This window comes from Marmota marmota, unplaced genomic scaffold (genome assembly GCF_001458135.2).
Source record: "Marmota marmota marmota unplaced genomic scaffold, marMar, whole genome shotgun sequence".
Lineage (NCBI taxonomy): Eukaryota > Metazoa > Chordata > Mammalia > Rodentia > Sciuridae > Marmota > Marmota marmota.
Window position 1 is genome coordinate 32,570,521 of NW_026000005.1, and position 13,923 is coordinate 32,584,443.

The 13,923-nt window shown below is 33.9% G+C and overlaps 1 protein-coding gene across 1 annotated transcript in view; it reads right to left on the reverse strand.

Annotated features, from left to right (window-relative positions):
• Bard1 (BRCA1 associated RING domain 1) overlaps positions 1–13,923 on the reverse strand; it is a 64,442-nt gene that overhangs the window by 16,910 nt on the left and 33,609 nt on the right. Inside the window, exons 6-8 of the mRNA XM_015480995.2 lie at positions 6,285–6,393; positions 852–984; positions 212–304 (exon numbers count right to left, since the gene is read on the reverse strand). Of these exons, the coding sequence (XP_015336481.2) occupies positions 212–304; positions 852–984; positions 6,285–6,393 (335 nt within the window). The remainder of the gene's footprint in view (positions 1–211; positions 305–851; positions 985–6,284; positions 6,394–13,923) is intronic.

Below are 13,923 nucleotides of genomic sequence, written 5' to 3' on the forward strand. Positions count from 1 at the left end.
ACTTGAAAATCAGAATATATTTGTGGACATTTTATTAAAAATATATACATAATAGCATTAATATCAGAAGCTTTTTCAAAATACAGAGACTAACAAGAGGTAAGAAAATTAGCATATGTTCCTTAAATAATTAGGCACATTAATAATGCACTTTGAAAAGTAAACTACATTAGTTCATGCATGTTGCAATTCTCCCAAATCCAATACTTACATTCAAACTTTAGAATCCAGCATCCATTAAGAATTCCAAGCATACACTTCAGAGTACTCTGAACTTCATCACCAGGTACAATGACATGAGTTACTAAAACATAAATATAGTAGTAAGAAAAACAGAGATATAAACCAAAGTAATTAATATCCTTTAAAAAAATAACCAGTTGGTACATTTTATTAACTTATACCTGAACTTTCTTCAAAGGTCACAATTTTTATACACAAATAAAGGACTTTTTATATCATTCTCTAATCTGACCATCAACATGAAAAATTAGATCAATAGTTTACCAATAGTAAAGTTGAAGTCACATTAGCAAATGCAAATTTTCTGTTATATTCAAATTATAACTGAGGAATTACTGCATTACATAGCATTCTAATGTTACTGGCAAACCCATAAATTTGTTCTTCTGACATACTGTCCTAAAACATGTATAAGGTTTCAAACTTCACATTTTGTAGTAACAATAAACCTGTAAGTAGTTTATTACTACAAAAACATTTTAGGTTGTTACAAGATACGAAGTATATATCGCAATGATTAAAGCATATCAAAGTTAACCAAGTTAATTTTCCAAAGTGATTACCTATTTAAAATTTTTTTCTGCCAAAAATAAAATCAAAATCCTCACCTGTACTGTCAAACTCAGCACATTTTTTAGCCTTAAGAATTTTTGCAAGTTCACTGAGCATTTTCTGTTGTTCTGAAGAAAGTCCACTGCCTATAAGCACAAGTGGTCCATCTCTACGCTGCCCAGTATTCACCTGTTAGTGAAAAAGGAAATACCACAGCAGTAAAATTTAGAAAGAGAGAGACATTCAACAGGATGTCACCTGATAAAAGACTGAATTTCATTACTTCACTTACTCTATTTAATAATTCCCAATAACGTCTACTGAACCTACACTCACGTCCCTGATGCTCAACATATTTGAGTAACTATTTCTCTGTTCCTTTATTTTCCTCCCAAGAAAACATAAATTGGGCTAGCTCTCTTTACCCAGGACATTGTTCTTCCTTGTTGTCAAACCAGATCTCTGTAGGGTTTAAAATTTTAGTCTGTCACTGGTAAACCCAAAGTATCAATTAAAATGATCAATTCTCTTTGCCTCCTCCAATTATTCAACAGAGTTAAACTCAGCTTGTTCAATTTAGTTGAAATTGAGATTATCTGTAAAGTCAAAGAATACTGAAGCTTTATGGCCTCAAAGAAGACAAATGTTTATTAAAGCTAAGGAAAAATGAAAATAGAAAAAAGAATTCAAGTTAGGAGATTGGATCCATAACAGTGAGAAGTCCATGTCACTCATGAGAGAGGAAGTAGTACTCTAACAAAGACTTACACTTTTATTTTAACAATTATATTTAGAGTTTAGGAGACAAAAAGATACAAAAATAAAGAGAAGACATCAATGTATGTCATTAAAGATTAGAAATGGAAGATGCAAAGAAACAATGACAAAGTGGCTAAAGAACAGCTAATAGAAATTTAATAAATAGAATTAGAATGAATTTCCAAAAGCTACCTGATGAAACAGAAATAATAATCCAGTGAAGAAGAAAAGTTAAATCAGTACTGCTGTATTAAAGGATAAAATGCCAAATGCAATACTGTCCTTTTCAAACATGAGCCACAGGGCCCTTTGTGTATGTATGTATACTGGGCATCTGGGCTTTCCAGAGCTCTGAAGTACATGAGAAGAATGATGAAGGCACAAGCCCACAGAGCTGGGAGAAAGTCAGTATTCACTTCACACAGCACAACAATTATAATTCATATTATACTTAAGTCGTTGGCTACATCTATAAATAGGCTAATTTCAATAATTCATTATTCATTCCCTCAAAAAAGATTAAATGAGATTCTACTATGTATGAAGCAAGCATATAAGTCATTTTTTAAAAGATTTGCATAGATTTTGTTTTATTTATTTATTTATTTATTTTTTTTTTTAAATTTTTTATTGTGGGTTGTTCAAAACATTACAAATTTCTTGACATATCATATTCGACACTTTGATTCAAGTGGGTTATGAACTCCCACCTTCACCCCATACACAGCTTGCAGAATCACATCAGTTACACATCCATTGATTTACAAATTGCCATCCTAGTGTCTGTTGTGCTCTGCTGCCTTTCCTAGATTTTGTTTTAAAAATAATAGTATTCAGTACTTAAAAGTTCAACTAGCATACTTACTTATTCATTGCAAATTCCAATAGCAACAGTTTTACTGGGCATGGTACATATTCCACACCAATTTACAATCACATTTCTATAAGCATTTTTCCTAGTCACTAAATTACAAAACGATGTAAACATAACTAAACACTGTAAACACTCTATAACATGAGAATGTTCAGTACACTCAATATACTCTATAATTGTTCAATTACTATATGATGATAATATTAAAAAACAGTATGTCAAAAAATCTTGAGTTAGGCAAATAAGTGCCATAAAACTAGCTCTAAATAGAATACATTACTCTTCAACTTATATAACTCTATTTCAGCTAAATTAGTTCACTGCACAAAACACAAAAGTGGAAAGATATCATATCTAAATATAGCATGTTATACTATCTGTACCAAGAAAACTACCAAAGTGGGTCAAGCATTTTCCCATCATAGTTTTTAAAATTTCCATAAAAAACGGAAACTGAAACTAATTTCTCATAGTGAAGGAATGCTATAATAAAATATAAAGCAAACAGCTGCCAAAGCACACATTTGACTTAGGGAGGGACTGAGCATGGGGGCTGGGGATTCTATTTGAATAAGAAAGGGTCTCAGAACCAGGAGGCTCCAAAGAGGTTCAAGAAATAATCCAAGAGCTCAATACCCTGATTTTATAGAAATTAGACATTTTGTTCAGCGGCATTAAACTCACTCTTACTCAAATAATAATTCAATGTGGTACTTTTCTCAGATAATTATTATTAGTGATGAGTTTATAAAAATGGAGTTAAAAATCTGGAAAGAATAAAAAAATAAATGTGATGCTCAAAAGGGATCATGGGCAGAGAAATCCCCAAATGAACATGGCCTGCAGTTTTGTTGGTCTTTAAGATCAGAGAATATTTCTCAGATTCAAAGCAATGCCTTCAAATAGTCATTAACTAATACTTATCAACCCTTCCCTTCACCTGATATTCCCTGAAGCAGCTTCTTGGAAAGGATTCCAGACCCAGCCACCAAGCACTTGTGCTCATTTTAGGGACAAGCATGCCTCTAACAGGGCACTACAGTGCTCCTGCACACAGTCAATAAATACTTATTAAGCCCTTAATATATGCCAGAAACTGTTTTCAATGCCAGAGTTAATATAGTAAATAAGATAGTCAGTCCCTGCCCTCACAGAGTTTATATTCTAGTTGGAGCAGGGGGAAAAAAAACAATTCAGTAAAAACATCTGATACCAGATAATCTGTGGTATGACAATACAGAGGGAGCTGGTGAGCAACCTTGGGAGGTGCTCTTTCACAGGGAGTGGCACAGTCAGACTGGAAGGAAATGAGGAAATAGGTCACATGAACATCTGGCTCCCCACATCTGTTCCTGGCAAAGAAAACAACTAGTGCTAAAGACCTGACAGAGAACATAGTTGGTGGACTCAAAGGCAGCCCATATGGCTTAAAAAGGTGAGCAGAAAATGCCTGGGGGCAGCAGATCCCAGAGTTCACATCTTAAGGGTTCTACATAAAGAAGCTATGCTTTCAACTGACACTCGTGATCAGGTAATGGTTTTTCTTCAGCCTCGTTATCAACCACTAAGACAGTAAATGATACTCACAGGCCATATCCACATGACAGTACAGATTTCTCATATTCAATAATAAAAATCCTTATTTTCTGAAGGCATTGCCATCCTCAGACTCCAAGAATACCATAAAGATATCTTTATTTCTGACACATTTAATATGATCCTTCTTCAGCTTTTACATAAAAGGAACACTGACAAATGACAACTTTGATATGCTGTGTTCTGCCAGGAGAGTTCAAGTATAAATGAATAAAATAAGTAGCATTAAGTAGTTATTAAGTATGGTGGAACTGAATGAGAACTGACCTAAGACTTAAGAAATTTGAGTTCTAACTGGTCCATTAAGAAATATTTTTTTTTAATGTCTGGTTAATAACCCCGGGCAAAGCAACACCTCTCTAGGTCTCAGTTTTCTCATTTGTAAAAGGAATAAATTAAACTGCTGACTTCTAGGTTCTCTTCTAGCTCATTTCCAAAACTATAATTTGGAGCACATGTATAAGGTTGCAGTCTAAAGCAGAAGATAAAGAGCTTGCAACTATAAAAGAAACTAGCCTGTGATGGAACCTATGACCACATCAAATTGTAACTACCTCAGCTATCTCTGTAACTTCAACAAGGCATCAATCACTAATCCATTGCCCTTCCTAGACAGGAAATCTCCTGGGAATGGTGTTTCCTTCAGTTTATCCCCTTCCCTCATCTGAGCAGTTACCAAGATACAGCAAGTCCACCAACTCTTTCTTTCTCTCTCAAACTCCTTCTTTTCTCCATCTCCACATCATTACCACCACCCTCAATTCCAGGCTTCACCATTTCACACCTGAACTCTACCACAATAGTCTCTCTGTCAGCCTCAATCTCTTCCTTCTCAAAACTGGGTCCTCCAGACCACCCCATTCCAGTTAAACACATTAAAGGTCCCCAGTAAGTATAAAGTCCCTATCAAGAAATTCAAGGCCTTTCACAGGCTGATCCCAACCCAGTTCTTTAGCCCAAATTCCACTTTAACAAACCTCAGTTCCTCTCACCCTACACTGTACAGTGCCTTGAATTTCTAAGGTTCTTTATGTCTCCTTTCCTCCTAGCAGTTGCTCTTTAAAATTGAACTGCTTTCTTCACGATGTTAAGACTAATAAAAGTGAACAACGTTGTTGTCCAGACAAAACCCATTCCTCACTGCTTCCATACTACCAAAAGTCCAGGTATGGACCTTTTAAGATCTGACCCTATTTCCAAGCCCAAGGTATGTCAAAACAAATTTAGTACTGGTTCTGACAAATCAGACACTGGGGAAATTAACAACAAGATCCCTGGGAAAAGTTTTAGTGACTCTTTTACAGGTGGCCACTGTCACATCTGAAATTGTGGCGATGATCCTATGACCACTAAAGGGACACAGCTTACAAATACAGGATGGCAAAGCAAATAGAAAGAATTTGGGTCCTTGGTACAGTCCTTAACTGCTGTGTAAAACAATGCAGAGCTAGCCTATGGTGGGATCACCTTTAAGATAATAAATTAAAAACTTTAATCATTTGTGTAAAGTTTTTCTAATATTTGTATCTAACAGCATTCTAACAGATAGCCTGCTAAAACTCTTACCTTGAAGACTGAGACAACTTCTGTCATCTTCTCTCTGAAGTTCTTCCTGAACCCTTCTGAAGTTTTCTTTTACGTTCTCTATGATTCTATTGTACATTTTTAGTGCTTCTATTATAAATTTATTACAATGTGTAGTAAAATTTTTATATCTGTATTCCCTACTTAGTTGTGGGTTCCTAAGGAAAAGGCGTTCTTTCTACTTTATCTCTTGTATCTTTGTCACTTGTACCTCTCTCCTTAGCTCCAAAATCACATATCCTACAACCTACTGTTTGATATAAAATTGGTGTACATTACTACAGATTCCCTTCCCCATAATACTTACAATATTTACACATTCACAGTCTATCTTTCTTCTCTATCTCACACTAGCAAGTAAGTCCCCTGAACTTATCTATTCAATCTGTCTCTTTTCTGCTTCTCACTAGCAGGCAAGTTCTTTGAAGTAAGGGTTGTATCAGTCATATTCATTGTTGTATGAACGCTGCCTTAAGTACAGAGAATGTTCAATAAATATTTCTTGATAGTCTTACTCTGATTGTCTCTGAATCCACCGTAGCTAATACTAAGGAAGTGCTCAATAATTGTTTGGTGAATGAAAGCCATTTGCTAACTGGAAATTTTTCCATTATGTTCCTTTCATAACCAATTTCAATAAAAGATATAAATGTCCCAAAGCTAAATCTATACTTACAACTGAGCAATGGCTAGTTGAGGATGATTCATTCTTCTCTGGTAGCAGCAATAATGATTTCATATTTTCATTGTCTGTATAATCCACAGGCCGCAGACCAAATATATTACTGGTAAAATAAATGCAGATGGGTCTAAGTAAATAAAATGTGTGACTTGATTCTTAACAAAATGAATGTACTGGTGGAATAATTGTTTTAACATCCTTAATGATACACAATGTTAATGAAAATAAATGACTCAGAACTCACATTAGGCACATGGATCCAGTATCAAAAGCTACTGAATTCAATGAAGAAAGATGTGAAATTTCAATATGACACCAAATCATTACACAGAGTATTTTTAATTGAATATGTTTTAACTCATATTTGAATTTTTCCACAACTCTCGTTTTCTGTATTCATATTCACATTTTAAAACATGGTTTCCTAATCATTAATCACTACAGGTGAGATGCTTTCACATGCAAATATAAATCATTTACTATAGCTATTATAGGCTCTATAGTCTGTATAAACAAATACAAAATTAGATAACACAGCATAGGCATTTAGATCCATTAGAAGGAAAACTATGCTGCATGACAAATAATTTAATAAAGCAGAAAACATGACACTTTAAAAATTAATTTTAATACATATATATATACTCTAATCTATAATAATCACAGCCATCACAGAACAAACCATTGTTGTCCAGAGAGCAATTTGATGTAAACTTCTCAGCATGCACTGATTCACAAGATACAGTGTTACACTGAAGAGACTTTACATCACAGTAGGAGCCCCTTATTTTATAGACAGGAAAATAAAGAAGAACAGTTTCCAATGACTAGACTAAGATAACATGCTCTTGTTCTTTCCAGTAAGATTCAATGCTGTCCATCCACTGTCTTTCAATTGTAAGTAATTTTTACAACCTCAGGACTCTTATCTATTCCACTTCTTTACATATGGTCTGTAATCAGCTTGGAAAATATTCATGCATTCGATTTCAATAGCTTTTTTTTTTTTTTAATGTACCAAGAACTCTTCTAGGCTCTAAAGAACCAATGAGATAAAAGGTTATTCTACCTTCACAAAGCTCAATGGGCAAAATAGAGAAAAGCAAACAGAAGGGACTTTGCAATCTGGTAAAGGTTCCAAGGCCTGAAAAGGGAATGAAGAGAAGGTAGAATAAGAATAGAAAAGTGTATGTGAAGGCCTTTAAGCAAGGTAGCACAGTAAATCAGAAACAGAAGATAAGAAAAGAGAAAGTGAAGAAAGAGAGTAAGACAAGCACCACAGGGAATGAATGGGGTGATGGGTAAAGAGGCGTTCTGGAGTGTAAGCTGCAGCCACATTATGTAAAAACAAAGGGGTGGTGTTCAAGAACTGAACTTCCACCTCAGAACAGTTTCCTAAGCAGCCATAAACAGGAGAGATGGCACTAACAGAGTACGCTGGTTAAGTGCAGGGGTTGTAGAACCCGACTGCCTAAACTTAAATTCCAGCTCTGCCAATCAAAAGCTATGTGACCTTAGATAAATCATTTAAGTCTCTTGTGCCTCTGTTTCTTCATCTGTAAAATGGAAATAATAATATAGCCTATTTTCTAAACTTACAAGGATGAAATGAATTAATACATCAAAACCACTTAAAACAGTGCTTGCCAGACATATTGTCTGAGTAACTGCCTTAACATTGTCAAAGTGCATTTTCAGAAGACAGATTAAAAAGGAAAGTAAGAGAACATAGTAAGTTATATCTGAAGTATATCATTTCCCTCGATTTTACGATATACTTCATGGAGGATTTATAATGATAATTTGCAAGTTTAGTAAGGGAAAAGTAAAGAAGCATGTGTTCTGAATATTACAATGAGAATAGATTTTCATTTTCTGTTTGGTAAAATCTAAAGAGTGTAAGGAGGTAAATGAAAATCCTTTTCCTAACAGGATTCTTTCTGATCACCAAGACTGATGGAAAGGAAGGGTTAAGCTGAATTGTTTAATGTTTCAATTTCACCCCAAGGGCAAAGTTCACAATGCAGGTAAAACCCTTCAATGTCCTTTTCCCTACAGGAATGACACAGTAGAAACTGCTTGCAACTGTGCACTGAGTGAAAAACACCACAAGTAAAAAGGGAGAAGTACAAATTTAAACTTGTACTCAAACACACAGATCATCCAATCTGCAAAAGCAAATACAAAAAAGGCATTTTTACTAATGCTAAACCCGTCACCCATGACAGAAAGCCAACATGGTCCATAAATGAAATCCTTTATTAACAAGTACAAAATTGCAAATACAAAGATTTAATTTTTCAAGTCATTTTGCCTATTGTGAACAGAAAAAAGTACAATCATTGAAAAAAGTTAACATGTTTTCTTAAAGCTGTAAAACATAAATTATCCTTGTTGTAGGTGATTTCACTTTTAGAGAATTAACTAGCACAGGAAGACAATTAATAGGTCCAATGATCCATATAATATTTTCTAGCTAAGAATTCAATGTTCTGCCAAGGAAAAGTCTGTTAATAGCAGACCAAATACCAAATTCTAAATCCTACATAGCTATTATTTAAATAAATAATAAAAAAAAGCATTTGATATTTTCCACAAGGTGAGAACTTTAGTCCTGGGTTTGCACTGGGATATACATAAAGAAGTGGGGCAGACGGATGGCCAACAAGATTTTGAACAGTTAACAATACAAAAATTCCCAGATAATAAATATTATAAAAGATATAAAAATTTTTCTCAATATCTGAGATTAAAATAGAACTAATCTTTCCTCTTGGACAATGAATTCTTAGCTCAGAAAGGTAAATTACTTGAGCAACAAACAAGTAAATTCAGAGTTAAATGAATTAGCATTATTTAAAAAGTTTACATAACAAAAGCTGAAAATACATTAAAAGCTATTAAAATGTGACTTCACAGTAAGATGGAAAAATGTTCAAATTAATTTAAAAAAAAAGATAAAATCTGAAATAAAGACATGACTTTCTATTGCATGGTCATTCCGTCCATAACGACTCAGGGCCCCAAAACCTTGCAATAAAAATATTCATCATCCGAGCATAGCCTCTAAGGGAAAAAACTGGGCTGGGAAGACATCACTGAGAACCTATAAATTACATAATGAAGATGGCAAATAAAGAGTGTTGACTATATTTTTAATTTGTGCTATATATGGTTAATTCTTGGATATCATGCCTTATAAGATTCAAAATTTCCTCCCTATATTCAAGAAGTTTTTTAATTCAATTAGCTTTGCAGTGATAATATTCCATTCTTTCTTTTTTTTTTTTTATTTAATATCTGGTCTTCCGTTAACAGTTACCTAAATATATTACTGAGCTGTTGACTCTCCCCACTTTCTGGGCTACAAAAAGGTTCTCAGCTATATTTACATTTTATAAAACACTACTGAAAAGACAGTTCTTAAGCACTGCCTCCACTATTAGGGTCATGTGGTCTGGGCATCACTCATTACAATCTAATTCCAGAACCTTAAAATTTTCTAATCTGGCTCCCCCAGTCCTCTTCTAACAAGTTTTTCTCTCTCCTAAAGACATCTAAAATAACTCAAGGTTGGATTTTGTCTTTATTTTTTTTTTTCCCTCTCTCTCCCCCAGAACTATATTACAAAAATTTTACTCCTATAGTTTGGTTTACCTCTAACTGAAATAATTCATACTAAAATTCATATAGCAGCAGAAAAGTTGTAAAGTTCAACGAAAATACAGAAATGCACTACATAATGCCATTTTGATCAACAAATGACCACATATATAACACTGGTCCTGTGAGATTATACTGCCTAATGATGTCACAGCCATCTTAGTTTATGTAGGACAGGATGCTCACACAACAATGAAATCACTTAACAAGGCCATTTCTCAGAATGTATCCCCATTGTTAGTTAAAAGAAGACCATGTACCAAATACTGAGTAAAATCTGCATATGTGTGAGGATATGGTCCTTTTATCAAACATGCTTTCAGCAGAACTACTGCTTCCTTATATATTTGGTGTAACAAAAATCAAAAAATATTTTAGCTACAGAGCCCTGAAATATGTGAAAACAGAAACAATATTGTTTTAGCATTCAGTATACAAAAAGACTACCACAGCATCTGATTAAAAAATACATAAAGAAAGATTTCAAGTTTTAAGGGTTTGTGATGTCAACATTATACATGTGGGAAATAAAACAGGGATGGTATTTCCTTACAGACCCTGTCTCATTGCTGTGTTCAGTGCTAACCACCAGTACAATAATCTTCTTGGGCATCCTCCTGAAAAATCATAGCCTCAGATAAAACTGCAAAACAGGCAGTTTGTTTTTATAGTCCCACAGGAATTATGTAAGCATAAACTTAGTGGGATAAATAAAAGTCCATCTTCTCTTTAATGCCTGATTCCTCTATTAGTTAATTGGTATTTCAGAGTAATACCACTAATAACAAAATTGGAGAGATCTCTAAAAATCATATAATATGTAAGTTATCAAAATAGATAATGTTGTACCACCTCAGGGTACAAGCTTATTTCTGCAAGATACTCTATTCATGATCCAGAAGAAAAAAGACTGGAAGCATTCTGATTACTTTTAAAAAACTAAGAGTATAATTTTGATATCAAAATCTAAATGCAAAACATGAAAAATCTCAAACTATTCTAACTTATAATTATGCGAAACTCCTAGTGAACTGACAATAAATATTTGTTTGAAGAAGCTGTGTGCCATGGTACATGCATACAGTCCCAGCTACTGAGAAGGCTGAGGCAGGAGAAGAGTTGAGCCTAAGAGTTTGAAGCCAGGCTCGGCAACTAGGAATCTGAAGCTAGTCTCAGCAACATAACGAGGACAGGCCTCAAAAAAGGGAAAAGAGAAAAAAAAGAATAGTTATGATGATAAGAATAAGAATAACAACAATATACCACACCAAGTTTATCTTAAGAATTCAAGAATGGTTCAACATTAAATATATGAGATGGGGTCTCATGTATTTGTGACATCACTAGACAAAAAGTACAGGATCATTTCATATAATATGAAAGTCATTTAATAAAATACAGACTTATTAAAATAATGGTAAACAACTAGAAGGAAGCTTCCACAGGACAATAAAAAACATCAATATTTATAATATCAATGTCAAATTGATTGTAAACCTACAGTCAGAATTTATAAAGGACAAAGCAAACAAGCTATCGCCATTATTTTACAATAATTCTTCTATATGCTTGGACAATTGTAGTAAGAAATGAAAATTAATAAATCATAATGATATTCTTAATATTTAAGGTGTTGGCTGGATAGTAAAGAAGGGGACTAAAATCAATAGTTTTCCTATATATCAGGAGTAAGTTATATTTATTAATAAAGCATTAAATTAACTAGGTCATCAAAAGAACCAAATACCTAAAATAACCTCAAAAAATAGTTATGTGTATCTGTATACACACACACACACACACACACATACACAAAAGATTAAAAACTTTGTAAGATATATGAAACAGAAGACTTAAAACATACCAGGGTCTTGAATGAAAAAGTAACCTTAATAATCCACTGCAATCTATATTCCTACTCAATTTCAACCAAAATCCTAGTACAATATTTTTTAAACTTGAGAGCACTGGCAAATTGGAGAGGGGGATAAAATGGCCTTAAAAGTTGTAATACTACAAGAATTGCCTTGGGCAGTCACAATCCCCAAAAGATAACATACCATAATGCCAGAAGGGCAAGAGAGGAAGAATTCTCCCTGGGAACACATGATATTTATTCAAACAAGCACCAGGAACCATATCCTTTACTATAAAAAAAAGAGTATTACTTATAGAAACTTGGTTTTCAACATACTTGTCACACTTACAGTAAAGCTGGTAGCAAAAGGAGGCAATTTCTCTCTTATCTGACTTTTTATCAAAAGAGGAAAAAGTATACCACATTTCCATTTGTTCAAACACTTAATGATTCTCTCCACACATAATTGTATGTATAGACTATATTAGGCATTTGGCTGAGCCTGGAAGGGCAAACATGATCCCTGATCCATAAAACATGCAATCTAAAAAGAAGATAATATAAAGTAAACACACCAGCACTTAAACTGTGTGACCAGGGAGAACCACTATAGACAAACATGAGGAATCAGGAAAAGCAACCAAAAGGAAGTGCTGAGATGAAACTCAAAAGAATGAGAAATTGATTACCAAAATGAATACTCCAGAGGAAAAACTAAAAGCATATGTAAAGGCTTTTTTTGTTTGTTCGTTTTTCCACAATAGCCTGGCACATTTTAAGGAAATAAAAATTCAGAAAGGCTAGTGAAAAAAAATTCTTATAGGAAAGGGGGACCAGAGGTTCAGTGGTAACACAGACAAGGTTGAAGAGGTAAGTAGTGCCAGACCACACAGGGTCTTAAAAATCATACTTTGGAGTTTAAAGTTTATTTTAAAAACATTATGAGGGAGGAAGTGAAGAGTTTTAAGCAAATACTTAATCTGACAGAACTTGTATTTTTTGAAAATACTCAGGCAGCAGAATGGGTAATGAATTAAAGAAAAACAATCTGAAAAGGAGGAGGCCAGCAGGATACTGGTAAGATCAATTAGGTGAACAAGAACTATCAAACAAAAAGCAAAAAACCACAGGGACAGTATTTCAGAATGATAATCAATAGTCTACAAAATATATAACAATGTTCAGAAACAGAGACCATACTATTATGCCTAAGAACTACATTAACAACTGCATCTGACTTTTGACTGAGACCTTTTTATCCAGTATCAATCCTATTCTCTTTTGTTAAATAAACCCCTCTTCCCAACTGTATCACATGTAACTATTTAATTAAAAATTAAATACATTTTAAAGTACAGTTTCTCAGTAGCGATAGCTAATTTTCAAGTGTTCTATATCTACAGATGGCTACTGGCTACTGAATGCCCAGCATTGATATAAACATTTCCATCACCAAAGAAAGGACTACTGGACAGTGCTGGGCTATACATAAACCTAAGTCTGTCACTTCTTTAGGTAAGCATATTTAAAACAAGTGCCTGTCCTCTCTGAGAAGACACCTGTGAAGGCAGGCTCATTCACTGTCTCATACCCACTCCTTGTATATTAATAAGTCCTCACACTACAATGAAGAATCATGGTGTACAAACCACAAAGACAGGCTCTGTGTTTTGGCTCATTAATCCTCACTATGCTTTGAAGAAATAGAAAAGCAGCAGGCATCATCCATGTTTTATAGGTGAGGACACCAAGGCATAGAAATTAACCTGCCTGAGGCTATAAAGTCAATAATGGAGTCACAAATAAAAGCTGGATTCCCTAACACCCTGACCAGTGCTCCATTCATTATAGTAGTCATGGCTGATTTAAGAACCCCAGGATGGAAACTATTCAGTTTCACCTGACTCAAGAAACCATTTGCTTTATCAAATGGCTTGCTACACCCTCAGGGGGGTCAAATCTGTTAGGTCCTTATATAGACATAGATATCTCTATTAGATTCATGTGTATACACACACACACACACACACACAGAGAAAAAGTAAATATATATATGTATGTAATATATATATATATATATATATATATATATATATATATATATAATATAGA